The 26,363-nt window shown below is 47.5% G+C and overlaps 3 protein-coding genes and 2 non-coding genes across 9 annotated transcripts; 1 reads left to right on the forward strand and 4 right to left on the reverse strand.

The window, feature by feature from the left end:
* Nucleotides 1-281: 281 nt before the first annotated feature.
* DDX39B (DExD-box helicase 39B) lies at nt 282-11,158 on the reverse strand. Its single transcript, XM_060109183.1, has 11 exons — nt 11,024-11,158; nt 9,593-9,935; nt 8,465-8,592; nt 8,093-8,185; nt 5,692-5,875; nt 4,486-4,604; nt 2,258-2,389; nt 1,374-1,483; nt 1,129-1,273; nt 837-984; nt 282-502 (listed from the first exon to the last, which is right to left on the reverse strand). The coding sequence occupies exons 2-11, from the start codon at nt 9,801-9,803 to the stop codon at nt 486-488; spliced, it is 1,287 nt and encodes a 428-aa protein (XP_059965166.1). The 5' UTR covers nt 9,804-9,935; nt 11,024-11,158; the 3' UTR covers nt 282-485.
* Nucleotides 5,565-5,640, reverse strand: LOC132498056 (small nucleolar RNA SNORD83). The gene has a single exon (XR_009533679.1). It is a non-coding gene; the product is annotated as a small nucleolar RNA SNORD83 (small nucleolar RNA).
* On the reverse strand, nt 10,376-10,453 carry LOC132498055 (small nucleolar RNA SNORD83). The gene has a single exon (XR_009533678.1). It is a non-coding gene; the product is annotated as a small nucleolar RNA SNORD83 (small nucleolar RNA).
* A 1,673-nt stretch (nt 11,159-12,831) lies between the features above and the next one.
* ATP6V1G2 (ATPase H+ transporting V1 subunit G2) lies at nt 12,832-15,033 on the reverse strand. Its single transcript, XM_060109190.1, has 3 exons — nt 14,833-15,033; nt 14,458-14,558; nt 12,832-13,947 (listed from the first exon to the last, which is right to left on the reverse strand). Exons 1-3 carry the CDS (start codon nt 14,912-14,914, stop codon nt 13,774-13,776), a joined length of 357 nt encoding a protein of 118 aa, XP_059965173.1. The 5' UTR covers nt 14,915-15,033; the 3' UTR covers nt 12,832-13,773.
* On the forward strand, nt 14,869-25,697 carry NFKBIL1 (NFKB inhibitor like 1). Of its 5 annotated transcripts, XM_060109185.1 has the most exons (5): nt 15,916-16,059; nt 16,461-16,737; nt 23,127-23,348; nt 23,529-24,158; nt 25,355-25,697. In XM_060109185.1, exons 1-4 carry the CDS (start codon nt 16,003-16,005, stop codon nt 24,107-24,109), a joined length of 1,137 nt encoding a protein of 378 aa, XP_059965168.1. In that variant the 5' UTR covers nt 15,916-16,002; the 3' UTR covers nt 24,110-24,158; nt 25,355-25,697. The 5 variants fall into 5 exon arrangements, with proteins under 5 accessions (XP_059965169.1, XP_059965170.1, XP_059965168.1 ...); XM_060109186.1 differs by lacking the exons at nt 15,916-16,059; nt 25,355-25,697 and adding an exon at nt 14,869-14,954 and having other exon boundaries at nt 23,529-24,279; XM_060109187.1 differs by lacking the exons at nt 15,916-16,059; nt 25,355-25,697 and adding an exon at nt 15,224-15,321 and having other exon boundaries at nt 23,529-24,279.
* The last annotated feature ends 666 nt before the right edge of the window (nt 25,698-26,363 follow it).

The raw sequence follows: 26,363 nt of genomic DNA on the forward strand, positions 1-26,363 counted from the left end.
CCCTCCCTCCCCAGCCCTTCGATCAGAAACATCCCAGCCTCTCCCAGGCCACTAAGGAAATGGAAGAAACCAACACAAAGGGCCAGAAATTGCAAAGTAGTGAGAAGCCACGGCCTCTGCAGTCTTTCAGTAACATCCCCCAGTCTGACACCTCCTACTGACCTCCGCCCCACTGCAGTGTACACAGTCCCCACGGGAATTTACTCCGGATTATGCCCTAAAATAGCCTCACCCCAAATCCAATAAAGGGACGGAGCGCTTACAGACACCACAGACGCATGTGCTTTTTAGTTTTGTTAAAAAAAATTCTGACAAATCAGGAAAATGGGGGTGTAGGAGTGGTGGCGATGCAAAAGAGGGAAGCCATGGGGTGGGGGACGGGGTCGTCAAGGGTAGGCGGCAGCAGTGTCTCCTTCACCCCCACGCCTGGCATCATCTCCTGAAGAGGAGCAGACTGTCACACTCCAGAATGGGTGGGGAGTTCTCTACCGCGTCTGTTCAACTGAAGAAAAACATGGCAGTTAGAATAAGGTATGGAAAAGAAAAAGCTAGGTTGGTAGAAAAGGCCCCCCTGAAACACATGCAGATGTTTGTGCAGTGTGTGGGTCAGAGGATACATATGGGGGTAAAGAAAGAAATACTTCGATGAGAAGAGACCCCATAAAGAGGTCAACTAAACATCCCAACAGGGCATCAAGATGGGGGTGCGGGGGAGAAAACAGATGACAAATTTGTCAAGTGCCCACTATGCACCAGGGGCTTTAAGAAAAAACCCACTAAGGAACAAGGAGAACCTAAAGGACTGGGGGAGCCAGTTTCATGAGATCATTACTCACTGTAGGAGGAGATGTCTATCTCATCAGGCAGCTCACTAATATTGACTTCAAAGCGATCCTGCACGTCATTGAGAATCTTGGCATCATTCTCATCTGACACAAACGTGATGGCCAAGCCCTTGGTGCCAAACCGGCCTGCTCTGGCCACCTGGAAGGAGACAGATGATAGAACTGGTAGACCCCAAAGAAGGAAGACACCCAAGAGGAGGGATGAAGATGTACAGTATGAAAAGATAAAGAAACTAAGGGGGTGGGAGAGGACACTAGGATACCTTCCGGGTGTGGGGCTTACCCGATGCAGGTAGGTGTCAGAATCCTCAGGCATGTCGTAGTTAAAGGCAATGTTCACCCGCTCGATGTCCATGCCTCGGCCAAACAGGTTGGTAGCCACAAGAATTCGTCGTTGAAAATCTTTAAACTGCTGATACCGAGAAAGCCTTTGTGAGAAAGGAAAGCAGAAAAATGTTGAGATTCCTTGCTCTCAAGGGTCTCTTTTCCTCGCAAGGACACAAAGCATCTTCCCCATCTCTAACTCACCTCTCCTCCTGAGGCATCCCACGGTGGATGGCAATAGCTGGGAAGTTCTGCTCCACCAGGAGCTGGGCCAGGGCAATGCAACGCTGCACAGACTTCACAAATATCACCACCTGTGTGTGTGTGTGTGTACGTATAAGGTTGGGGGGGATGTGCGTCCATGTGGGTGTGTGTGAGAGAGATCATGTGCAAGAGTTTTCAGTAATTACACTCTTCTAAAAGAACTCCTCTTAGTGCCCATCACATATTTCCTCTTCTGCTCTAAATGTTACTTAGCCTTTCCCTCTTGGCTCTGATTTTTCCTGAGCAGACAGACATGCTGCAGAGAAGGTATGGAAAACAGTAACTAAAATTACCAGACGTATTAGGAGACAAGGATGAAGCCACCTCACGAGTGGTAAAAATTTGAAGTCTGGAAAGACCACAACCAATATTCCGACTCACCAAAACGTCAAATATAAGAACTTACCCTAATTCTAGAAAGTAGTTTTTAGTGCAAGCAAATCACACAACAGGTAAAGTGATGGAACACTTCTCCCTCAGTAAGTAGTACAATAAATAAATAAAACTTAAGAACCTAACAGGCCTAATGTGTTTCTGGACTTTCACCAACTTATTAACTCTCTTTCAAGGATTTTATAATTTGAGCTTTATTTTGTTGAATATCTATGCCAGGCATGGAACAGAAAAGCAGTTCCCACCTTGCTCACGCTCAGTGCCATCAAAAGACATGTTTCTCTCATTTAATAGAATTTTCATTTAAGAGAATTTCTCCACCATTCTCTTTCACATGACACACGATTTCCTCAATAAAAGGATATATTATAGAGGTTCCTGCAACAGTTGGAGATGTGCTCACTCTCCCTACTGGACCTTGAACAACTGACCTGGTTGAATTCAAGGACATCCAGAAGGTCAAAGAGCTTCCGGTTCTTCTCGTTGTCCTTCAGTTTCACGTAGTACTGCTGCAACCCATGCAGCGTCAGCTTCGTCTCATCATCCACGAAGATCTCCATTGGCTGGGGGGGAGGGGGGAGGGAAGGGGTGGGGAACGGGAGGAGGGCAGAGTGGGGGGGTTAAACCTGGGGGGGTGGAGGAAGTTGATCTCCAATACACCCCATGGCGGGATGGGGAGAAGAGAGGAGATTGGAAACCCAACCCCACCCCCAAAAATACCCACATTTTAATGTGGTCTTTTCCACAGTAGATCTAATTTTCTTCCTATCAGTTGAGTTTTAAGATTTTCCAACTGAAAATTTTCACGGGAAAGAAACTTTGCAGGGAGGAAAAGACACAGTACAACCACCCAATGGCAAGACGCCATTACCTCAAATGGAGGTGGTGGAGGAAAGAAAACAATGGGAGGTGATTCTCCAAGAGAGAACACGAGCCAAACACCTGGGAAATGATGGGAAACAGTGACTCGAGGTCAGAATAACTCCATCAGAGCTGGTTTAATATCAGGGAGAGGACAAGGACTACTCCATTTTATGCTCTCAACTACGAGAATCATATCCCTATTAGGAAGGCGGATGTCTTCCATATCCCCATTAGGAAGGTGGAAGATCAGAATGCTTCAGTGGACATAAGTCAAAATACCATGAAAAGAGAAGCAAAAATTACTCAAGATGAGCAACAACTTGCCCTCGGACCACAAGGAAACAGTTTTAGATAAGACTGGTCTCAACTAAAAATCAAACCACCTACACTGTTACGTGGAAGGTATCAATAAGTGGTGCTAAGAAGCAAATTCAGAGCAGCAGTTATTCACTCATCTTTAAAAACAAAACAAAACAAAACATATACACACACAACCCTTGAAGGGAAGGAAGGCAGCATTAAAAAAAAAAAAAAAAAGGCGGAAATTGACACAAGTCTCAACTCCGAAGCCCAACTTTCCTAGCACTCTTCACTAACTTGAAGACATAGTTAACATAAAACCCCAGGGTCCAAGATTTCGGGAAAGGATGTGTGTGTCATGGGAGAAAACCAGAAGCCCAATCTCAGAAGTCAGACTAGCAAAGGTAGGCTTTCCAAAGAGAAGTTCCATGGCTTCTTTCAGATCTAATCTGAGCCCCAAGTACAGCTGAAGAGTTTTGGTCCCATGGGAAGGAGCAGCGCAGGGAGGGAAAGAACACACTCCACTGCTTATACAATGGCCCCGCCTAGCCCCAGACCCTAGCACCCACCTGGTTACATCCAAGTGGAGCTCCTCACTTTACCTTTCCCATATCCCTCTAAGTATTAAAAAAAAAAAAAAAAAAAAAAAAGTGTTTAAAAAATGAAAAAAAATCTACCGCCCCATTCAGAACACCCCTCCCCACCAACACAAATGGAGGGAAACAGGGAACACGGCACGCCTTGGGTTCAGGAAAAAAACCGGGAACGGAAAAAGAGGCTGGTTTGGTCCTCGGCTTCCTGGTCAGGTTCCCCGCGGCCTCCGCTGCCGCCATCCACCGCCGGGTGCCGTCCGCATTCCCCCGCCGCGCCACGGTGCTTCTCTGCTGCCGGCTCACATCAACCGAGGTTCCGGATGGGTGCGAGGAGGTACGGGTGGGAAGGAGTATGGACTCGGGGATTGAGGTGCCAAAGGCCCCCACCCCTGGAGGTGGGGAGGGAGCGGATTCATCTGTGCTGTTTGCTCTTCTTTTGGACATGCCCTGCCATCTGTCTGTCCCTCTCTTGCTCTCCTGCCACCGGGACATTATGAGTTTGGGGAGCAGAAGGCTCCGGTTGTATGCTCGATGCCACCTTGAGGGTGCGTGGCTGTTAGGGCGTATGTAGGAGACGATGGGTGGGTAGTAGGGCAGAAAATCCTGCCCTCCCCCAAAAGGGAGAAGAGGTTCAAAAATGCTGTGATTAAAAAAAAAAAGTCGAACACTTCCCGCTCTCACGTTAACCCGACCAAGTCTTCCGGAGTTTCCCTGGCGCCCGCGCAGACCCTAACACTAACTGTCTCTGCCTCTGTGTGTCTCTTCAAGGAGTCATCACTCCCAAATGGGCATGTGCCCCCTTCTTGGCGCTTGAAGGACAAGGGAGTCTGGAGGAAGAGGGCGCGGAGGGGGAGGAGGCAGCGGGCGGGGAGTGGAGGGAGAGAAGGTAGAAGGGTATTTACGTCTTGCATGAACTTGCGGCAGACTGGGCGAATCTCTTTGCTCAAGGTAGCACTGAACATCATGACCTGCTTCTCATGGGGGGTCATGCGAAAAATTTCCTGGACATCCCGACGCATGTCTACAAGAAAAAGAAACTATAGTAGAAGAAAAGCATATATCGTAAACAAAGACCAGAAACAGGCGTACCAATGAGGTAAAGACTGTTGGTAAGCGAGAGTCTCGGTTCAGGGGAAGATGTGCCTCAGGCCTCTCTCTATTTTCTCCAACCACCATATAATCACATCCATAGTAATAACACAGTGGAAAGAACAATGGATTTGGGACGAGGTTCCAGCTGTGTATTTTAACCACACAAGAAATTAGATGAAACCCCAAAGCCCACAACTAAAAAATGGGGATAAAACCCACTGCAGAGGCTCACAAACATAAGTCCTTTGAAAAATGCTTTACAAGGAAGGCCCTTCTCCCTATTCCTCTCTCCCCAAGCTCCAACTGTCTACAAATATCGCGCACCTATTACATTCCAGCTGTCAGAGTCCACTCCATGCTTCCTCTGGATCACACTGTCCTATCCAGTCAGGCAAATATGACATCTCTACTTGGAGCCCACCTTATAGCTCGCCATCTAGAATAGCCAAAGATCATTTGGAATGACTTATCCCTGGGGCTATGTCGATCCCTACTCTCTCATTCACCAAATTTGAGTTCTTACAAAATATTGTCCTTACTTAACCCCACTTAGCACACCAGAATACCACACCACACAAACTCCCACAAACACCCTCCACATTAATTCTAGAACTTAAGTCTGGAGATCTACTCAGCTATAAATTCTGACAATATATACTGAGCTGAGGATGCCAAAAGAGTAGACTGTCTCCTCGTCCTGCTCAAGTTTCTCCCCTATGACACCCACTATAGGGTTTTACAAAGGAGAATGGTGGTGTGACTAATATCCAACATCAGCAAAGTCCCTTCTCTCAAAACATCACCAAAAGAAAGAACGTTAATTAACACCCTCCTCCTTGATCACTAAGGATGCTTAAAAAGCCTAACAAAGACTGACCAGGGAAGCCAGAGCCATCAGTCATGGGTGATAGATTAAGAGTCGTCCTGGCACTAAGTGCTCCAGTATCAAATAAACATCATTTGGCTCCAAAAGGCAACTCCCAGATCACTAGCCCAGTCGCAGCACTGCTACTCACCGAGTTGTTCAAGCATCTTATCGCATTCATCCAAGATAAAGTGTTTAATGTGTTTGAGATTGAGGCTCTTATTTCGAGCCAGGGCTAGGATGCGGCCAGGGGTCCCCACGACGATATGCGGGCAGTTCTTCTTCAGCACCTCTTCATCTTTCTTGATAGACAGACCACCAAAAAACACTGCGACCTGCCAACCCAGGAGAAAAGAGTATCTCATGAGGAAGAAAAGAATTCAACCTCCCCAAGGTTCCCATCCTTTCAGTTTACTCTAAACCAAGTCTTAGAACACTTCAGAGCTAAAAGGAACAGAAGAGATCACCTAATCTAAAATTATTATATCCCCCAAACATTAAAGCTAAGAAACAAAAGTGACCTGCCCTAAATTACATGGCTGACTGAGGCAGTGAGGACCAGCATTTAGTTCTTCTGACTTAATCTAACAATCTTCCTTCCCCAAGGCCAGGCTTCACTGTAAAAATGAGGACGGCAAGAAATCACCAGTGTCAAGTACCAAAAAAAGCTCATGGACATCAAGTTTTCCTAAATGACCCCAGATTTTTAAACTCCTTTGCATAAACCCTATGAAATTACTGATTCAGGCTAAATATACTACTCCATGTTAAAACCATTAGGGGAATGGTTGTTGAGGATCTGGGCCTTAATACTCTCTCAAATAGCACCAAAAACTGCTTTTTAGTTTCAAGGGGGAAAGATCAGACTGACAGGACCCTAATTCTAGGGTAAATCTAAAGCCATTAACTGTGGGACAGGCAGGTTTGCAACAAAACAGGAGGTACACAGCATCATCTATGAAGAATTCTTGCCAAAAACGTTTAACTCGAACCAGTTAAGCTTTCAAATATAAATTTCAGTTTAGGGACTTCCCCGGTGGTCCAGTGGTCAAGATGCCACGCTTCCTATGCAGGGGGTGCAGGTTCGATCCCTGATCAGGGAACTCAGATCCCACATGCCGGGTGGTGCGGCAAAGGGAGGGAGGGAGGAAGGAGGGGGGAGAGGGAGAGAGAGAGAGAGAGGGAGGGAGGGAGAGAGAAAGAGAAAGAGAGAAAGAACGCAGGAAAGCTCAGTTTATAGGAAACACTGGGAGGGAAGTACAAGTTAAAACAACACAAGGGAGTAACCAGACAAACTAAGAGGTAAGACATTCTGTAGAACTAGCTCAACGTCTTAAACAAATCACTGAAGCATAATTTTGAGCAAAAGAAAGTAAGACTATGCCATGACAATTTATATTTGATCTTGACACCAAGACCATCCTCTTTTGAGTCCGCAAGGTGATAAATCAGACCTACAGAGGAAGAAGTGCAATCCTAGCTCTCTACTGAGCTCAATGACAATGTTTCCATAGTCATTAGCAATGGAAACGGTTTTCTGGTTTTCAACTTATAGAATCAACCTACCAACAAGACTGCTTGCTAAAAAGACAGAAAGTAAACCGCAATGAAACTGACAACATAAGAATACAAACATACATAACACACACACCAGCTTTCCGACTATATTTAGAAAATTTAGATACAGTTTTCAAATTCTAGGAGAAAAAGTGTAAACAAGCTAAATAATCTTTCACGATAAAGTCAAAAAGGCCTTTAAGTTGACAAACTGAGAAAATAGAGCCGAATACTTGGTTTCACAGAACATCAGAACTGAAAAAAAAGTTAACTAGTGGTATTCTGTGAAGTATGATTAGATGGGAGAACAGAAATCTTTTCGTTATAAGGCCCTCTGCATTACCTATGCACTTTTTTTTACCAGGCACAGATACTACTTTTACTACTTTGGCTTTAAACAAATTACTTTTAGTTTAGGGCTATTACTCCACACTCCTAGTTCTACATATAAATTAAAAACCAATTATGAGGAAAATTACAACAATCTGAACAAAAATACTGTTTTTTTTTTCAACCAAGGAGGGTACAAAATTATATACATCAAGCATATGTTTATGCTTCTCAAACTCCAATTACCCGAGGATCTTGTCAGAACACATATTCATACTCGGTAGGACTGGGGTGGAACTCATGCAATCTACATTTCCAACAGGCTCCCAAATGACACTGAAACCATGGGTCTGGGAACCACACCCTGAATATCAATGCACAAGCGTATTTATAGGACGTGTTAAAAACCAAAGCAAACTATAAAGCTTCTCCAAAATCAAAATACAGCAGACATCTCTGAGAGTATAAAGCATACCCAAATGAGCCCTAAAATATAAACCTCTTATATACCTAAGCTGCAGAAACTTACTACGTACTACATGTAACTGAGATCTGTGTATAGGTATTGAACACCTGTGCGATGTGAAGACTGCTGATCTAACAAGTCTCCAATGCCTCCAACTCCCCACACCCTCACCCCCCCAGGTCTCTTTACCCTGGCTTACCTTGACATTGGGCATGTATTTAGAGAAGCGTTCATATTCCTTGCTGATCTGAAAAGCCAACTCCCGAGTGTGACACATCACCAGTACAGACACCTGGGGGGGGAAGTAGACAGAGACACACATACAGTATATCCCTTCACCAGATATGTCACAAAAGCACACCCAGCAGATCACAGGTGACTACAATTCTGGATCTAAATCATTAACCCTGTGATTACTGCAGAATATTCTCATGGCCATCGGTCAAGGATGACAAAGGTCATCTTAACAACAAGCACTCCTGGCTCTGAATGCATCATGTAGTCGAGACAAAAATACCCTTCCTGAACATTACTAGCCAAAATGCCTTCCCAGCACTCTCCCCAAGTGTACCTGCCCAGTAACTGGCTCCAGCTGTTGCAGTGTCGCCAGCACAAACACCGCCGTCTTTCCCATGCCTGACTTGGCCTGGCATAGGACATCCATTCCCAGGATGGCCTGAGGGATGCATTCATGCTGGACTAGAAGCAGGGAAAAAAAAGATAAATTAGTCTCCAGAGAACTCCACCACCTTTTTCACCAGGCCAAACCCATTTCTCACCACTCAATTCTTAAGTTGTTCTTGTCAATTTCCAGACCCTTTCTACCTCTCTGCCCCCTCAATCAAAGTGATTCCCAAATCAGACCTTCCCAGTTCCTTCTAACATAGCCTCTTCCAGCTCCAGGGCCCAAAGTCCTGCTAACAACCCTCTTGCATCTACCAATTGGACGCCTTAGGTGCTCCTGATTCTCTCTGAATGTTCCTTAATCTGTAGCAATCCATGAATTTTGAGTGCCTGCCACAGGCCATTTCTCATACTTAGATTATCATGCTGTGGGGCACATAACCCTGCAACAACCTTAAACAAAATGAAGAACTTGGTACATGACCCAAAAGCCAGCCATCCTTAGACCAGCCATAAAGGTTTCCAGAGACCAGAGTTGGCCTGGCCCAAGGGTCCAACCAGCTCCTCTCTGGAAATTTTAAATTAAAAGTCAGACAGACAAAATTAAAAACAGGCAAGAGGGCCTCCCTGGTGGCGCAGTGGTTGAGAGTCCGCCTGCCGATGCAGGGGATACGGGTTCGTGCCCCGGTCTGGGAGGATCCCACGTGCCGCGGAGCGGCTGGGCCTGTGAGCCGTGGCCTCTGGGCCTGCGCGTCCGGAGCCTGTGCTCCGCAGCGGGAGAGGCCACAACAGTGAGAGGCCCGCATACCGCAAAAAGAAGAAGAAGAAGAAAAAAAAAAAAAAACAGGCAAGAAAAAAAGCCACTCTAAGTTGCTTTTAGATCACTAGCACTTACATGCTATCATGAATGAAAGACCAACTTATATAAACCTCTTCTATTGCTAAAATAGTTTTTGGTACTTATTTCCTGGTCTATCCTGAATATAAATCTGTACCACCTGAGGGACCATGACCATTCTGTTTCCTGTATCCTTAAAGAGCCTAATGAATACTCCACGCCCAAAAGAAAATTTACCTTCTGATGGATGCTCAAAGCCACAGTCAACAATGGCCCGGAGCAACTCTGGCTTGAGCAAGAAGTCACGAAAGCCAGAGCTGTGAATGGAGACATAGGAGCCCTTGACATCCTTCTTGGCAGGGGCCTCAGCCCCATCTCCCCCAGCTGCTGTCTCCACCTCATCATCTTCATAATCCAAGAGTTCATTGTCCACATCGTTCTCTGCCATAACTGGGCCGGCAGGGGGAGAAGGGGAGGGGTCTCTGGATGAGTTCACGCAGAATAAGGGAAGACAGAGGAGGAAACTGGGGGCTTGAGGAACAGTAGAGGAAAAGAAACACAGTAGTTTCTGACAGAAGAGCTGGGGGAAAAAAAAAAAAGAGAAAACTCATCAGTCATGAGCAGAGCCTTCACCATCTTTTCCATCCGCACACTCTTTCCACTTTCCCTAAACTAGGAAACACTTACCTGGAAAAAAATAATAATAAAGAAACACAAGACAAAAAAGCGAAAGGCAAACATAATACAGGGAATGGGAAAAGTGGGCCCAGGGGAAGTGGTTAGGACATTAAGTTCCCAAAAAGATAGGATCAGAGAAGCAGAAACCAGAAAGTTGGAAGGGCAAAACCGACTTATAAACTCCTGGTCTATGACAGTAACGAGGAAAAAAAAAAAAATACACGTCTGAAAAACAGAATACTACTAATGGCTTAAAATGGAGAATGGAGATGAAAGTGACAAAACGAAAAGTCCTCAACGGAAGACCTTGTGCTTTCCCTAAAATCTCAAGGTGTCGACAGCAGCCATCAGTCCAGGGTGATAGATTACGGTCGTCATTACGCAAAGCGCTCACTTTTCAAAATGAAAACATCATGTGGCTGCCATCCACTTCTCGCAGCATTCCAGCCTCCCACTCCTCAATAACCTCCTTCTGGCGCTTAAGAAATCCTCGTGTAATTAATGGCGGAGAGAGAGGCCTAGAGAAATGGCTCGGCCGGGAAAAAACCCACTCCTCCGTCATAATAAATAAAAAAGAACACAATCATTAAGAAAGATGTATCCTCGTTCCGGCTAACAGAAGCTTTACCAAGTGACCTCCCATCACCGTTATGTTACTCCTAAGTGTAGCTCATTTCCGAAAACACACAACGACACCACTGGTAAACATTTGGAAAACACTCCAGATAATGGTGGGCAGTCCGAGGTGAGAAAAGTCCAACTAGGCCCACAAGTCGGGACTCCTTCCATTCCCACCGAGGACCGAGAGATAAGCGGGAAAGTGAGAGCCCCGCCCTCTGCAAATGCCCAGGACCAGAAGACGCCTAGCGCCGCCTCTCACTGTCGCTGGGTTCGCAGGTAACCGAGGGTCCTACCGAATGAGCGAGGAGCAAAGGAAGCACAATGGCGCCGGGGCCACCATCTTGGATTGGGCCCCCCTAGCTTCCCTACCTCCCCCCGAAGTTTCTTGATCTCGAGGGATGCAAGTGATGGAAGTAACGACCCAATCAGACTCCAGCGACCAGACCATAGCCTGTACAAGGATTATCAGGAGGCCGTGCGACAGGATGGCCGCAGAGAAACGCAGATGGAGGCGGATGGTGCCGAAGGCCGAAGCTTACCTGAGCAAGGCGAAGGCGTATGGCGGCGGCAACAGCGACGAAGGAAGGAACCTGCCTTCACTTCCGGTTCCCTGCTTCCCTCTACCCCGGCCTCCCGCCTTACGACTGCGCAGACGTAAGGGACCGGAAGAAGGACCTTCCACGGTTCTATAGTTCCGTGCACTCCAGGGTTGCCTTTAGAAAATGCCTGTGTGGAAAGAAAAAAAGTTTTAAGCCACTTCTAACTCCTCCGCTACTACCAGTAACAAAAGGCATAAAGGAAACTAGCATCCTCCCCATTGTTATCTTTTTTCTCTTGTCCTGCTCTTTTCCACGCCTCCCTCTTCATTTACGTTCTTGCCACGCAGGCCTTCTCTCTGGGCACCCCTCCGTGGGCGCAGGAGGACCCAAGGTGGCGGAATTTCGAGTTCCCACGGGGTCCTTGGCCCGGTAGTCAAGGTGACCTGGGGACGTTGGCCCCTGGAGCTAGGGAACGACTAACCCCAGGTGTGGGAAGTGAGTCGTGCTCACGAGTCCTACCCCTACCCTTTCCCCAGCCCTGGAGCCGGTGGACGGCATTTGCCTAATGTTGGCCGATGTAGCTGATGCCTTAAGGGTCCTGAGGTTCGTGGGCGTGGGCTGGAATCAGGAAGGGGTTCTGAATCCACTGAGTGGGGGACAGGGTCTAGATTCTGCCCCAAATGTTAACGATAAACGCTAGGGCTTGAGAGTTAAATTTTTTTAAAAATAAATGTTGTTAATTCTACCGTAATGTGCTTAGCCCTGCCCCCAGTAGCCCCTTGGTTCAGCCCGGATTTTTTTCCTGAATGAAACATTTGATATCTCCCGGCCCGCTTTTGTATGCTACAGAAGTCAGATGTGACTTAACAAAACTGACAACAGACGTTTGGCCCGTTACCTGTTATCACACGTAACCATTTAACACCAAGGTGTACCATTATTCCCATGCTATATCAAGCAAACAGATTCAGAGAAATAAAGCAACATGTCCAAAGTAATACAGCTAGTAAGGTGACAGAGCCAGGATGTAAATACCACTTTATTCTCTACTGTATCCTGACTCCCTGCTTAAAGAGTCTGGTTAATAAATACACACTACAGATTACCTCACTGGTTCAAGTGCTTGGTGAAGTAGGCTCATTTTCTGTGGCCAAAAGAAATAACAGTGATCCAAGGATGATGTTACAGAAGCGCAGTTTTTCAAACCCACAATATCAATCTTTTTCAACAGTATTTATCAACTGCCTGTCCTGTGCCAAGTGCTATCCTAAGATCTGGGGACACAGCAGTGGACAGCCCTGTCCTCACAGAGTTCACATAACAGGGGAGACAACACATAAACATGTCAAGTATCGATAGGTGCTATGAAGGAAAATAAAGCAAGGTAAGGGGCAGAGTGCTTGTTCCTACACCCCAGCTGTTCTCTACTGTTACCACCTATAGTCCTCAGGTTCACAAAGGAGCCACGTGTTTCTCACTTTAGAGAAAAAATAATGTACCATTTGCTTTTGTTTCTCAAAGCTCCAACACCTTTTGGGTGTTTGGGGAATACATAAACAAGGAACAAAAGTGACTGAAAATGAGAAATGATGAAGCAAAAGGAGGCTGATTCCACCCAACAATTGATTTGCCCATAATTATTTTATTGACACTTTTTTATTGTTACAAAGGGAAAGTAAGGTGTTGAGGATGTAGAAAGGAAGGCCATGCACATGAGGGGACACAGCATCACTTTAGATCTCAGGAAGCAGTAGTAAGCATCTGATGGGTCTTTGGGGAAACAGGAAAAGTGGGAAATCCAATAAAGAGAAAAACCAGCTTAAGAGAGACAAAAAGAGAGGCTAAGAAATGCAAACATCTTCCTGGAACCACAGAAGAGAGGCTAAATGAGGCCATCATTTCATCTTTTCAGGGATAATAAGGTCTCTGGGGAAAGAGAGGTGGGAAGAACCAATTTTTTAGAGAATTTCTAGGGTCACAGAATGAATGAGTAGAATTACAAAGCCACAGACAGAAGTGAGAAAACAGCTGTGTTTAGGTTTTGGCAGGTGGGCAGAGAGTAGTAATAATATCACAGGTTTGCCATTTATTGAATCACAGCTACTACGTGCTGGAAACCATGCTAGGCTCTTTATAGAATGATTCCTAATCAATGCAACACCCCTGCAAGGTAGGCATTATTATTATTATTCCAACCTTGCAAAGGACACTGGGGTTACAGTTTAAGTAGCTTGTTCTTGTTGCCCAGCCAGCAAGTGGCAGGGTCAGAAGAGGGACCCGAGCCTGCCAGGCTCTGAAGTCAGACTGTTTTCCACATCCCTACTTCTCCATGCTACAAATTTCACAGAGGGGCTGGGTGAGGGTGACTTGGCAGTTTCCAAGCTCCCAGTGAAAGAACAATAAGGAGATTCAGGTCTGAGCAGGATATTTATAAATTTCACAGGAGAATTATTGGATCCTGCTTCCTAGAATTTCTAGGGAATGGAAGAGAGAGAAAGGATTATGGTGGGAGTTGATTTTGACTTGGGGATTTCTTTGCAGGAGGGAACTGGCAGGAGGAGTCAGGCCCTAGGGTGGGTCCTAGGCAGCAATCCGGTAGTTGGGGTGGACATGGGGCCTGACGTCACAGACCATGCCAAGAAGCTGGGCCAGGACACGTTCGCGGCTTCTCTGCTGGGAGCTCTGCATGCCCTGCACCTGGCGCCTTGTAGCCTGCTCCACCTCAGCTGACAGATTCCCTTGGGAGCCCATGGCCTGGGGGGTGGGAGAAAGGGTGGAAAAGAGAAAGGAGAAAGCAGAAACAGAGAAAGAAGCAACCACGCGTGTGGAGGGAAGGATCCTGGAGCAAGACCAGGAAGAAAGGCCCTCTCCAAAACCACTCCCATCCGTGGAAATATCTAGACACTGAAGAGACCGACATAATGCCCTCTCCCCTAAGACCTGACATGCAGCATCACCGTACAACAGACCGTACCATCCCCACCACCTCACCACCCATGCCCATAAAACTGCCCTCCACCCCAAATATCATCATACTCTACGGAGACTGTGGCAATCCCCCCACCTCCACAAGCTGTACAAGTCCTTCAAAACTCCTAGACGCTCTTACATAGCACAAAGCTTGACCAATATCATGGTCTTCATCAGGTCCCCTTCAGCCCTTTAGTACCTTATTTTCTTGTGGAATCACCCTGTACACACCTCACCAGATATAACCACCAACTTGCACCCTGGGGTCCCATCCCAGCCTCCCCCACGACTCACTGCCTGCTGCTTGCTCTGGAATTCCTGCTCTCTCTCTCTGCGGTATTGCTCCACTTCCATCTGTGCCTCCTCTTTTGCCTGCTTCAGACGCCGGGCCTTCCCTGGAGGCAGGAAAAAGGACTGAAAGTGGGGGTAGACCCCACACGCACAAAACGTGAAAGCAGGGGTCAGTCCCTCCCAAAAAGTTAGTGCCTTCTCTCAGGCAGCTAAGGACTAGATTCTGACACCCACCCATTTCTTCCCTCCTAATAAGCGCCCCCAGCCTCCCTCCCCCCGCCCCACCAGCCTTGGGTTATCCTAAGGACTCAAATGTTTGCTGTCCTTCCACCCCCAACTTTCTCTCCAGATTCCTAAGGGAGAAATGAGGAGACTCACTCTTTCTGGCATCTGCCACCTTCTCAGCCGCCCGCTTCTCGGCTTGCAGGAGCTGCTGGATACCCTGGGATTGACTGGCCATTTCTGTCGTTATGACCGATGCCGCTTCAGAAGCTACCAAGGTACCAGATGGCTCCCCCTTTTCCGCTCCCCCCACACCGCCTCCTCCTCCTCCTCCAGCTGTTTGCTGCAGCCTTCCACTACCCCTGGGTCTTAGTGCTCCCCTTTTCGCTCAGCTTCCTGCACCGGGTGTCTCCCCCAAACTGATCCTCCCATTGATGGCTGGTCCTCCTCTCCCACCTCTCACTCTGGCAGTACCCAGAAGGACCGCCTGGGGGCAGCAAAGACCAGGTCCAAAGCTGCCTGCTAACTTCACAGCAGGTGCAGGGCTTTCCCAGTCGGAAAGTCTAGGAATGGGGGCAGGGGCCGAGAGGAGAGGAGTATTTGAGAGAGAAGGAGGCATAGAGGGATTGAGAATGGGGTGAGGAGGTAAGGAAATTATCATGCGTGGTGTGTTGGGAATAGAGTATGCTGGGCTTCTCTGAATTCTTCCAACTTCTCTTCCTTTTTCTCCCTCCCATTTCCATCTCCTTTTTCTACACCTTTCCCAATTCCAAATTTCTCCATTCACCTCACTTGCTTTGTCCTGCGGTTGTTTTCCCTGTCTTTTGCTTCCTGTGTTTTTCTCTTTTATGATCTGTCCCTTTCTTGGACCTCACTGTGGTTTTGGTTTTTCATTTTCACTGTGATTTTTATCCTGTCTTTATCTCCCCTGTTTTCTCTCTCTTCTCATCTTTTCGCCTATCACTGAACCATCTCCTCTCTCCTCCCAGTAAGGGGGAGAGGGGTTAAACCTCCAAAGAGCCCTTGCTCTTCCTTTTCCTCGCCTGTCGTCCAGTCTTCCGGTTTCAGACGGACCACTTATCTTAAGTTCCCTAGTTTCCCCCCGGAGGCTAAGGCCAAGGAAACACCTCCCGCCCCCTCGGGGAGGAACGACATCCGGTAATGCGCCTCACAGTTCATTTCCGCCCTTTACCTGCGTCTCGGCTTGCGCCATTTCCGTCAGTCTAGAGTGTCTCCGCCCTTCCCGCCTCCCTTCCTCGGAGCGTCTTAAACACAGGCTTCGGGCCTACTGCTCCGGGGGTACTTAGGGGGCGGGGGGCAGGTCTGATGAGTAACCCCTCCCCCCAAGTCCCAGAGGGAGAAGCCTCTACATCTGTCTGCCGGGTACATTATATTCAATTTCTAGATCATTATTTGAAATTGTGACTTTTTAAAATTCAGATTTCTATTGATAAAAATTTCCCCCATCAGTTTCTATTTGTTTTTATTATATAACAAAGTCCTTTATTAAAAATTTACCTGGACTAATGAGCCTCTAAGTAATCATTTATCCCTTTCTCAAATTCCACATTAAAAAAAAAATGTGACCCCAGCTCCCCTCAAAATTGTTTTCAAACCTATCAGCTGGAAAAGGGATGAGGGTTAGGACTGGCCTCATCTCTTGCTGAAAATGTAAGAAGAAATGGGGAACCGAAGGGAGAAACAGAGGGAATGTCAGAGATGGAGGGGGAGGGACCATCCAAGGCTGGGGTCCTGACTGCTGCCTGTTTATCCTTCTTCCTCAGCCCAAGAGTTCCATGGCCTCCACTTCCCGACGCCAACGCCGAGAGCGTCGCTTCCGTCGTTATTTGTCTGCAGGACGGCTGGTCCGGGCCCAGGCCCTCCTCCAGCGACACCCAGGCCTTGATGTAGATGCTGGGCAGCCTCCACCACTGCACCGGGCCTGCGCCCGCCACGATGCCCCTGCCCTGTGCCTACTTCTTCGGCTTGGGGCTGACCCTGCCCACCAGGACCGCCACGGGGACACAGCACTGCATGCTGCTGCCCGCCAGGGCCCTGATGGTGAGTCTGCTTCGTGGGGAACAAGGTCATGAGCAACTGGTGGGGTCTGAGATGAAGGCCAATGGTTGAAAAATAAGCTAGTTATTTGGTCATGGGACTTAGGGAAATAGTTGACCAAGTTGGCTTGTGGCTGTCGTTTGTGCCTTTACATTATTGAGCTACCATTGTCTGAAGAGCCCAACATTCCCCAGACAGCAACTAGTATTTAAATTACACATCTCTCTAGATTAGTAGCTATTTTGTCTCTTGACTTGTTGTTTGCCTATAGTGTGAAAAGCAGGATAGAGGGTACTCTCTGCAGTTACATTGCCTGGGTTCAAATCCCAGCTCCACACTTAATAGCTGTGTATTCTTGGCAAGTTTCTAAACTTGCCTGATGCTTCATTTGCCCATCTGCAAAATTAAATAATAGCAACCATTGCTGTGTGCCAGACACTTTTCACAAAGCAACTCATTTAATCCTCACAACTACCCTATGAAGGTATAAGTACTAACATCATCCCCCATTTCTCAGATGAGGAAACAGCACAGAAAAGTTTAAGTACTTTGCCAAAGTCACACAGCTATGAAGAGCAAGGGTTGTATCCCAGGCAGCCTAACTAGACTGCCTATGCTCTAACCTGTGTGATACTTTATAGAATTATACAGAAATAACGCCTGTGTTCAAAGCACCCATGCTGTGATGTATGTTTTGAGAATCAGCTGACACAGTACATAATTAGAGCACTTGGCACATGATAAACACTCTAGATACTGGCCATTGTTCCTGTGGTTATCAACAGACCCATACTCTTTCACCCACAGTTCTGAAACTCAGAAACACTCTGAGAACCAAACATTTTTCATCAGTCTAACACCAAACTCATTTGGTAACAAAACCTAACATAAACTAAACCTAGGCTATTTATGATGTTTTTATCCTACTGATGTCAGTATTCATATGTTTCACTGCAGAAACATTCACGTGTTTGGTTACTGGGGCTACCCAGTCTCTCCCGGGCTACATAATATACAGTGTACAGTTGTCCCTTGGTATCCGAGAGGGATTGGTTCAAGGATCCCCCTCCCAAGATACCAAAATCCACAGATGCTCAAGTCCCTTTTATAAAATGACATGGTATATGCGTATAGCCTACAAACCATCTTCCTGTATACTTTAAGTCATCTCTAGATGACTTAAAATACCTAATACAATGTAAATGCTATGTAAATAGTTGCAGGCAAGCAGCAAATTTAAGTTTTGCTTTTTGGAACTTTCTGGAACTTTTTTTTCCTGAATATTTTAGGTCTAAGTTTGGTTGATTCTGTGGATGCGGAACCTGAGGATATGGAGGGCCAACTCTATGTATACTTTCAGATCAACTCTATCAAATCCCCAAAATATCTGCATTCTGGAAAGTCTTTGATATTGAGGGTTGCAGATGGGGACTTGTTGATACATTAGTGGCAGCGGAGGCAGCTCTGCAGAGGTACAGCCCTCCTAGGAAAATAACAGGTGAAACCCCTTTCCCCCTTTAGAGATTTTCCTTCTATAGTAAGAGCATTAGATGAAAACCGTTAGGTTGGGATGAACAACCTGAACTCAGTTTCATTGCTATTATCATCCCCCAGCTCCCCGAATATACAGGAACCTCACCCACATCCCCGAAACCTCCCCCATATAGTCAAAAATCCCCTTTTCTTTAATTCCCCTAACATAAGTGAGATAGGCTGCCCTGTTCAGATTTTTTTTTTTTTAACAGAACAAAGAGAGGAGGTTTACAAAGCGCAGGCACCTAACTCGGCAGTTGACATTGTACATGGCAACAGAGCAGAGTGCCCTGAGGCCGACCTCAGACCCCATCCGAGCTCCAGCTCTGCCACTTACCGGCTGTGTGACTGGGACATGCAGCTTAGCCTCTATGAACCTAATTTGCTTCTCTAAAATGGAGGTTGTGGCGAGTAAGTGAGGCAAGCATTTGGCGGTTTTGGTCCTCACTAGATGATAAGTATTGTTATTTTTATTCTTGTATTATTCAATTAAGGCTTTTTAAGTAACAGAAATGTCTCTTACAGTATGGTAGGTGCTTCCTTCATTGTACTGAATTCTAAGGAGCATGTGAGAATGACATTATGGTTCCATTTACAGATGAGGAAAGCAGGGCCCAGAAGGTTGAGGACCTTGCTGAAATCTCACCTACACTCAGGTCATTCCCAAACCCTCTCAGGCCTTCCTTCCTCCTGGTCCCCTGCCAGCCCTACCACCAGGTGGCCTTCTAACTCCTTGGTAGAAAGACCTGTCTCTAGAGACCACTCTGCCTTAAAATGCAGATATTTCCTTTGAACAGATGAAATGACCCAGAATCTCCTGGGGGAGGGTAGGTTCCTTTCAGTTCCCATGTTCAAGGGATGTGCCAGTTCACGCTGAATTGGCTGGGCTGGGTTGTCACACCTAGTGAGATGCCAGTGAATGGCCACTACCTTTGAGGCTTTTGGTAACACCTCATGGGGAGGTGGTCTTAGCTGTCAGAGACCCCTGTATAAACACACCTTAGTCCAACAATAGCCATCCTCTACATACAGCAAGAATGAGTGAACATTGAGAAACGGGGTCATTTTCTCACAGTCTTTGCAAAAAGAATAAGCCCAAAGCCAGCTTGTGTGTTTGTTTTCTTTTTTTTTTTAATGTAACATTCACTGCACCTGTGCCAGCACAGTATTAGACATTTCCCATCCATTACCCACTTTGATCTGCTCAGTAGAAGTAGGCTGTGGCCCTGCTTTGCAGATGACTGAGCTGTCCGGTTTATGTTCTCTTTGCTTTCCAACCTTACCTCCCATGGCGAGCCCACAAACCGGAGACTCCTGCTTCATGACTCTGTCTTCAGTGACCCCAAGCATGTTTTCAACAAACATGCTTGTTTTTTTATCTGCCTCTTGCCTGTCGCCTTCCTGTCTGCCCTACTAAGTTTTCCACCTTGCTAGATTATTCTCCCTTCACAGCCCAGTGTAAGTCCCCACCTCCTCCTGTAAGCCCTGTCCAACCACCCCGCCCACTGTAACCTTTTCTTCCTGTGTCTCAGTCGTCACTCAATATAAACTTCTGCTCCGGCATTTTTAAAAAGTGTTTTGTACCAATTAGTATGAATATCTCATTAATGTAGAAATCACGTCTCATTTTGGGGAGGAGAAGAACAGTGCTTCCGTCACTAAGAAGTACATTTTTACTCCACAAAGCTTTTTTTTTCATTTATTTTTCCCAATATAAAAGTACAACATGTTAATTAAAGAACATAAGGGAAAAGTTGATCTATACTGCTAAAGTGGTGGTAAAGTTGGTGTTTCAAATCACTGGAGGGGGTGGTGGTGAACTATTTAATAAACGATACTGGACCATTTGTCTTCTCTGGAGAAAAATAGTCTTACCTTACACCTGACTTAGAAGTAAATTACAGCAGATTAAACACCTATATGTGACAGGAAATGCATGGGAGGGTTTTCCCTGGGGGAAATAAAACTTGGAAGACAGTATCAAAGAAAACTTTAGCTTTACCTATGATGGTTGTTTTTTTTTTAATGATGTTGCAAAATGAAAATATATTAACATACCTTGTGGTAGGAATAGGGTTGCTTATCATACTATACTTTGTACTTTTTTCCTTTTTTTTATATTTCTAGAAATATAGTAGGAAAACACACAAGGGCATAATCTTGGAGTGGAGAAAAACCTTCCTAAGAATGAAATAAAGTCAAAAGCTGTAAAATGAAAATATTGATACAGATTTAACTACAGTACAATTTTGAAAAGATAGATGGGAGAAAATATTTACAATATATGTGACACAGACACAAAGGGTTGGTATCTATACTATATAAAGAGCTGTCATATCTACACATATAATTTCCAGGGGAAAGTAGACAAAGAATATGAATATGAAATTTTTCATTAATAAAGTCATTTTTTTAATCTATCAGATGGGCAAAATTTAAAGGGTTGGGGATATTCAGCTTTGGTAAAGGACAACACAGGCACTCATATATTCCTTTTTTTTTTTTAACTTTGATAATTACCTAGTTCATTTCAAGAGTAATTGAATAACCTGGGCTTCCCTGGTGGCGCAGTGGTTGGGAGTCCACCTGCTGATGCAGGGGACACGGGTTCGTGCCCCGGTCCGGGAAGATCCCACATGCCGCGGAGCGGCTGGGCCTGTGAGCCATGGCCGCTGAGCCTGCGTGTCCGGAGCCTGTGCTCCGCAACGGGAGAAGCCACAACAGTGAGAGGCCCGCGTACCGCAAAAAAAAAAAAAAAAACAGAGTAATTGAATAATCTTTATCGCATATATAAAAAGATTCCTGAAAGTGATAAAGCTATAACCTCATCAGGCGCTCATATATTCTTGATGGCACAAACTTTTTGAAAGCAGTTTGGCAAAATTGCACATGTTGTTTGACTCAGAAATTCCACTTCTGAGAATCTACCCCACAGAAGTGCTGTAAGGAGTCCACAAAGACACATACATAAGACTGATCATTTTTGGAAACAAAGTCTTTCTATTGGGGGTGGGAAGATTTGTTTCATGCACACAGTGGAACACTACACAGTCATAAAAAAGAATGAGCTAGACTGTGTATACTCCTGTGGAAAATATAAATGAGGTGTTAAAATGAAAAAAGCAAGTTGCCAAACAATATATAGTAGTATGGTCACGTAACTGAAAAGAAATTGTGTGTTATGTGTTTATATAAACCAAGACAAGACTAGAAGGGACCACAGCAAACTGTTAACAGTGATTAAATTTATTCTTTAGTCTTTAAAAAGAAAAGAAAATTTCATATTAATTATGTCCCTTTCACATTAAAATATCAGCTAAGGTTGGAGGAAAGCCACCCATAGTCTATCACCCAGAGACTAGAATGTTTACATATTTCCATCCAGTCTATCTTTTTCAAGCATGGGATTTGTTCTCTTTTTCACAGAGTTGTGATTGGATCCTATGTACAGTTTTGCAGCCAGCTTTTTCCACACACAAACATAATTTTTAGTGGCTATTTAATATTCTGTACCAGATTTTACTTATGATGTTTTATAGTTGGAGGCCTTACCCCTTAAAACCTATGAATTTAAAAACCTTCCACCCGCCCTCACACCTGCTATAAGCCCTGGTGGGATATAAGCCGTTGAAAGACAAGACCAGGTACTTGCTGGGAGGGACAAGTTGGGAGGGCTTGTGACAGGTCACGTCAGTACTAAAGAGAAGTGCCCCTACCCCTTGTTTTGATGTGGTTTGGGTTGGGTGACACTCAGGTGTGCCAGGAGATGGGTGGGGGCAGTGGACCTTGGCCAGCCAAGGCTGGACCCTTCTATCTTCTGCCTTCCTGGCAGTGACAGGACAGCCCTTCCTCTCTCTCATCCTTTTGCCAGGTAGCCAGTATGTTCTAGCACCACTGAATAAAGATCTAAAGACTGCCGGCCCACTTCTTCCTGCCGTAGGGAGAGAAACTAGGTCCACAGGAAGGGAGGGTGCCTCACTCATCTTCCTCTGTCCTGAGAGTGCAGAGGTGGTTGGCGACCATGGCAGGTGGCAGGCTGGCCAGGCGTAGGGTGCCGGGTGGGCAGTGAGGAGAGCAGCACGGCACTCAGCTGATGCGTTGAGGTCAGGACTCAGGAAGAGGGGAGCTCAGGGATGTCAGTCCCTCTCCTAGTTTCCCCCAGCCTCCTGTCAGCCAGGCCCTGTCTCAGCCCCGTTCCCCTGCCCTAGGTCAGCAGTCATTTGGAAAGAGTTTGCTCTGCTGCTGGGAACGTTTCTATGGCTCAGATTCATTACTGGGCTGGACTCTCTACCTCTCCCTCCCCCTCCCAGCATCCCCTGGCTAAGGCTGGCTGAGAGAAATTCCCCTGAAAATATTTATCTTACGCAGCTTATTGAAAAATGATGTAAAGAAAAGTATTAAGTATTTGTAAATTTAGAATGGTACAAATCAGGGTGTTCAGGTATTTTCCCAGTCTGGAGAAAATAGTTTTGGGTGAGAAACACAATGAGAGGTATAAAGTGACAATATTTTCAAGCCAAAAATGGAATACATAGTCAAAGGGTTTTGACATCATCCTAGGTGGCTGGAGGCAGACCAGAAAATGGCATTGACATTGTAGAGCTCCCAGGACACTAAATTAGTTTGTGAAGACACAGGTCGGTATATTTTAAACTACCAGATTTATCACACATGTGGTAAAGTATCAGTAAATATTTGTCAGTGATGGTGATTTCCTAGCACCCAGGAGGCATCCATGTGGGCAACCCTTTCATTGCTCTAAGACCAAGAGAGTAAGTAACCTGTAGGATTCAAGATGGCGGCCCTACCAAGGAGTGAGAGTTCCAGCTAACTTTTGCTCACTGCTCTCCCACAAACAGCCTACACGGATTTCTTCCTGCCACTGCTGAGTCGCTGTCCCTCTGCCATGGGAATAAAGAATAAGGATGGGGAGACCCCAGGGCAAATTCTGGGCTGGGGACCCCCCTGGGATTCTGCCGAAGAGGAGGAAGAAGATGAGGCCTCTAAGGAACGGGAATGGAGACAGAAGCTGCAGGGAGAGCTGGAGGACGAGTGGCAGGAGGTCATTGGGAGATTTGAAGGTAAGGAATCCATTTCCATCCACAGCCGCCCTTCTTCCCCACTGGCTGCTTTTCCTACACCCACTCCATGAATGCTCCCACCGGCTTCCTATGGTCCCTTCCTCTGTGCTGCCCCACCTCTCTTGCCTGTCACCTTCTCATGGCCTCTCTGCGACCACCACCTCCCACCCTCCCAAACAGATGATGCTTCCCATGAGACCCAGGAGTCCTTCTCAGCCTGGTCAGATCGCATGGCCCGGGAACATGCCCAGAAGCACCAGCAACAGCGCGAGGCAGAGGGAGCCTGCCGACCCCCACGGGCTGAGGGCTCCGGTCAGAGCTGGCGGCAGCAGGAAGAGGAGCAGCGGCTCTTCCGAGAGCGAGCCCGGGCCAAGGAGGAAGAACTGCGTGAGAGCCGAGCCAGGAGGGCACCGGAGGCTCCCGGGGATCGAGTGCCGGAGCCAGCCAGGGCCGGGCCCAGGGCAGAGCACCCCAGAGGAGCGGGGAGGGGCAGACTCTGGCGCTTCGGTGATGTGCCCTGGCCCTGCCCTGGCGGAGGAGACCCAGAGGCCATGGCTGCAGCCCTGGTGGCCAGGGGCCCTCCCTTGGAGGAGCAGGGGGCTCTGAGGAGGTACTTGAGGGTCCAGCAGGTCCGCTGGCACCCCGACCGCTTCCTGCAACGATTCCGCAGCCAGATTGAGACCTGGGAGCTGGGCCGAGTGATGGGAGCTGTGACAGCCCTTTCTCAGGCCCTGAATCGCCATGCGGAGGCCCTCAAGTGACCCCAGGGAAAGAGCAAGAAACTGCAGGAAGTGCAGGGCAGTAAGAAGGGTAAGGTCAGGAGACCAGTGCTGAACAGTAGAGGATGTGGGGCAGGAGCAGAACTTGTAACGAGCAGGGGTGGGGGATGCGGGCCGCCACCACTGCTCCTTGACTCTGCCATTTCCTAATAAGACCTGGTTCCACATCTCACTCCCGGTGTCTCCTCTGCCTTTTTCCATCACTGTGGTTTTCATCACCCATAACATCTCCTTTCCCACTCCACCTGCCCAAACCCACAGCTCCCGCACACCTGCACCATGCACACACACCCTAACTCGTGCCCTCAGCTGGAGACTAGGAGCCCCCTGCTTGCCTGCCCACCCGCCCACAAGGGCGGCCCTAAGAAGGCCCAGCTTGCCCTCCAGTCTCTCCACTCCCTACACTGGGCTCCTCTCCACTCTTCAGTCAGCGGTTGGAGAAATAGATGTGAACAGAGGCAAAAAGGGGAACAAAACCAGTTTCCCTCCCCTCCCCAGCCAGAACCACATCCTCCTCCCCACTTAACACCCCCTTCCCCCAACACAGGGCTTTCCCTCTGCTGAGTCACTGAATGATGTGAATTGGGGGCAGCTGGAGCTGGGGGACCATGAGGAGGTTGTGGGAGGATGGGGGATAGAAGCAGAAAGTATGGAGGAAGGGCCCTGTGGGGGAGTGGAATTTCGGTTGCTAAAATTAGGAGCAGGGGAAGGAAGCGGAAAGAGCAAAATTATGTAACCTGGGTTGTCTGCTCTTGGGCAACCAGGGATCCACACCCGCGGCCATCCCTCGCCTCTAGCTTCTCAGTCCCGTCTCTCCTCCTCTAGGGCCCCGATTCTCGGCTCCCTCCATCGAGCTTCTGCCCCCCCGTCCCAAACCTGGGCTTCGTCTCTGGGCAGCCCAGTCTTGGCTTTCCAGATAAACCTCCCCTTTTCCTGAGGTTGAGGAAAGGGCCTGGAGGGTAGAGGGAGAGGGTCCAGGATTCTAAGCCGGGGGGTGAGGGAGGGCACCCTCCCTTCCACTGTTCATACTCAGTCCCCACTTCAGCTCCCGGGAACTGGGGTAGGGAGTTTGCAGACAGCACCAGACCCCACCGTCACCAGCAGGACACAGCAGGAACTCAGCAAAGAGAAAGGGCAGGACTAAGGAGAGTACAGGCATGCGCTGCCACGTGCACAGTCTGCACGTTGGCTGCATCAGAGAATCATGAATGAGAGCTTCTTTTTCAGGTTTGGAATGGAATGCCGGTCTACACAGGAGAATCCCAGGAGTGGAAGTGGAGGGCAAGAGGTGACAGGGAGGGGAAGCCTCTGGAAGCCTGGAAACATGGGGCAGGTGTGAGACCCTTGGAGAAGACAGAGAGCCAAGAGGCCCCAGGTCTCCGAGGGACCAGGCAGATGTTCAGGGGGCCGGAGGAGGAAGGGCTGGTGAGAAAGATCCTGTGAGAGGAAGCTGCTGTGATTCAGAGAAGAGACTGCGAGCTGTGAGCAACCCAGGCGTCCGGTTCCTCTCACAGGCCAGAGATTTCGGAAGTGGCATGCAAAGAGCTCAGGTTGGGAGTGGAGGCGGGGTTGGGGTTAGGACCCCTAAGCTGGGGGTTGAGAGGTAAGCAACAGAAAACTTTGGTGTCCAAATTTGTTCCTTCGTCCAGCAGACTTTTGTCTGGTTTTTGATCACATCATTTGCCCTTCTGCAAGAGTCACATAAAACCAAAGCAAAACAAGCCCTGATACCTGGCCCCCCAGACCTCCCTCTTTTCAACGTCTCTCCCTGGTGTCTGGCCCCCAGCCCTGTTGGGGGTTCCCCTGAGATGAGGGCTGTTCACTTTCTCTGACCACACGGTTTCCGCTTCTGTGTCTCTAATTTCCTAGGCTGATAAAAATACTGAACCCTAGAGGCCCTGGCTTCCTCTGACCCCCTGGGGCCAGGCGGCAGGCATCCTGTCCTCCATGGTGGGGGTGGGAAGGAGGAACCAGGGATCCCCAAGGGGTGACTCAGTGCCTACCATGAAACACTGGGGAGGTAAGGGTGTGCATATCTCGCTCTCTAGACCTGGAAAGAGGAATCACTTCTCAGAGGAGGATGCGTTGGGGTTCAGTTAGAGAAACAGGATTGGGAATGAGACCGGTGAGATTGAAGAAGGTCAGTTGGGGGATTGGGTTGGGGCAGGTTTGGATTAAGTTAGGAGAAGGGTCTAGGAGGGACTCTATTCAGTGCAGTTCAGCTGAGCATCAAATA

The sequence above is a fragment of the Mesoplodon densirostris genome, chromosome 10 (assembly GCF_025265405.1).
Source record: "Mesoplodon densirostris isolate mMesDen1 chromosome 10, mMesDen1 primary haplotype, whole genome shotgun sequence".
Taxonomy (NCBI): Eukaryota; Metazoa; Chordata; class Mammalia; order Artiodactyla; family Ziphiidae; genus Mesoplodon; species Mesoplodon densirostris.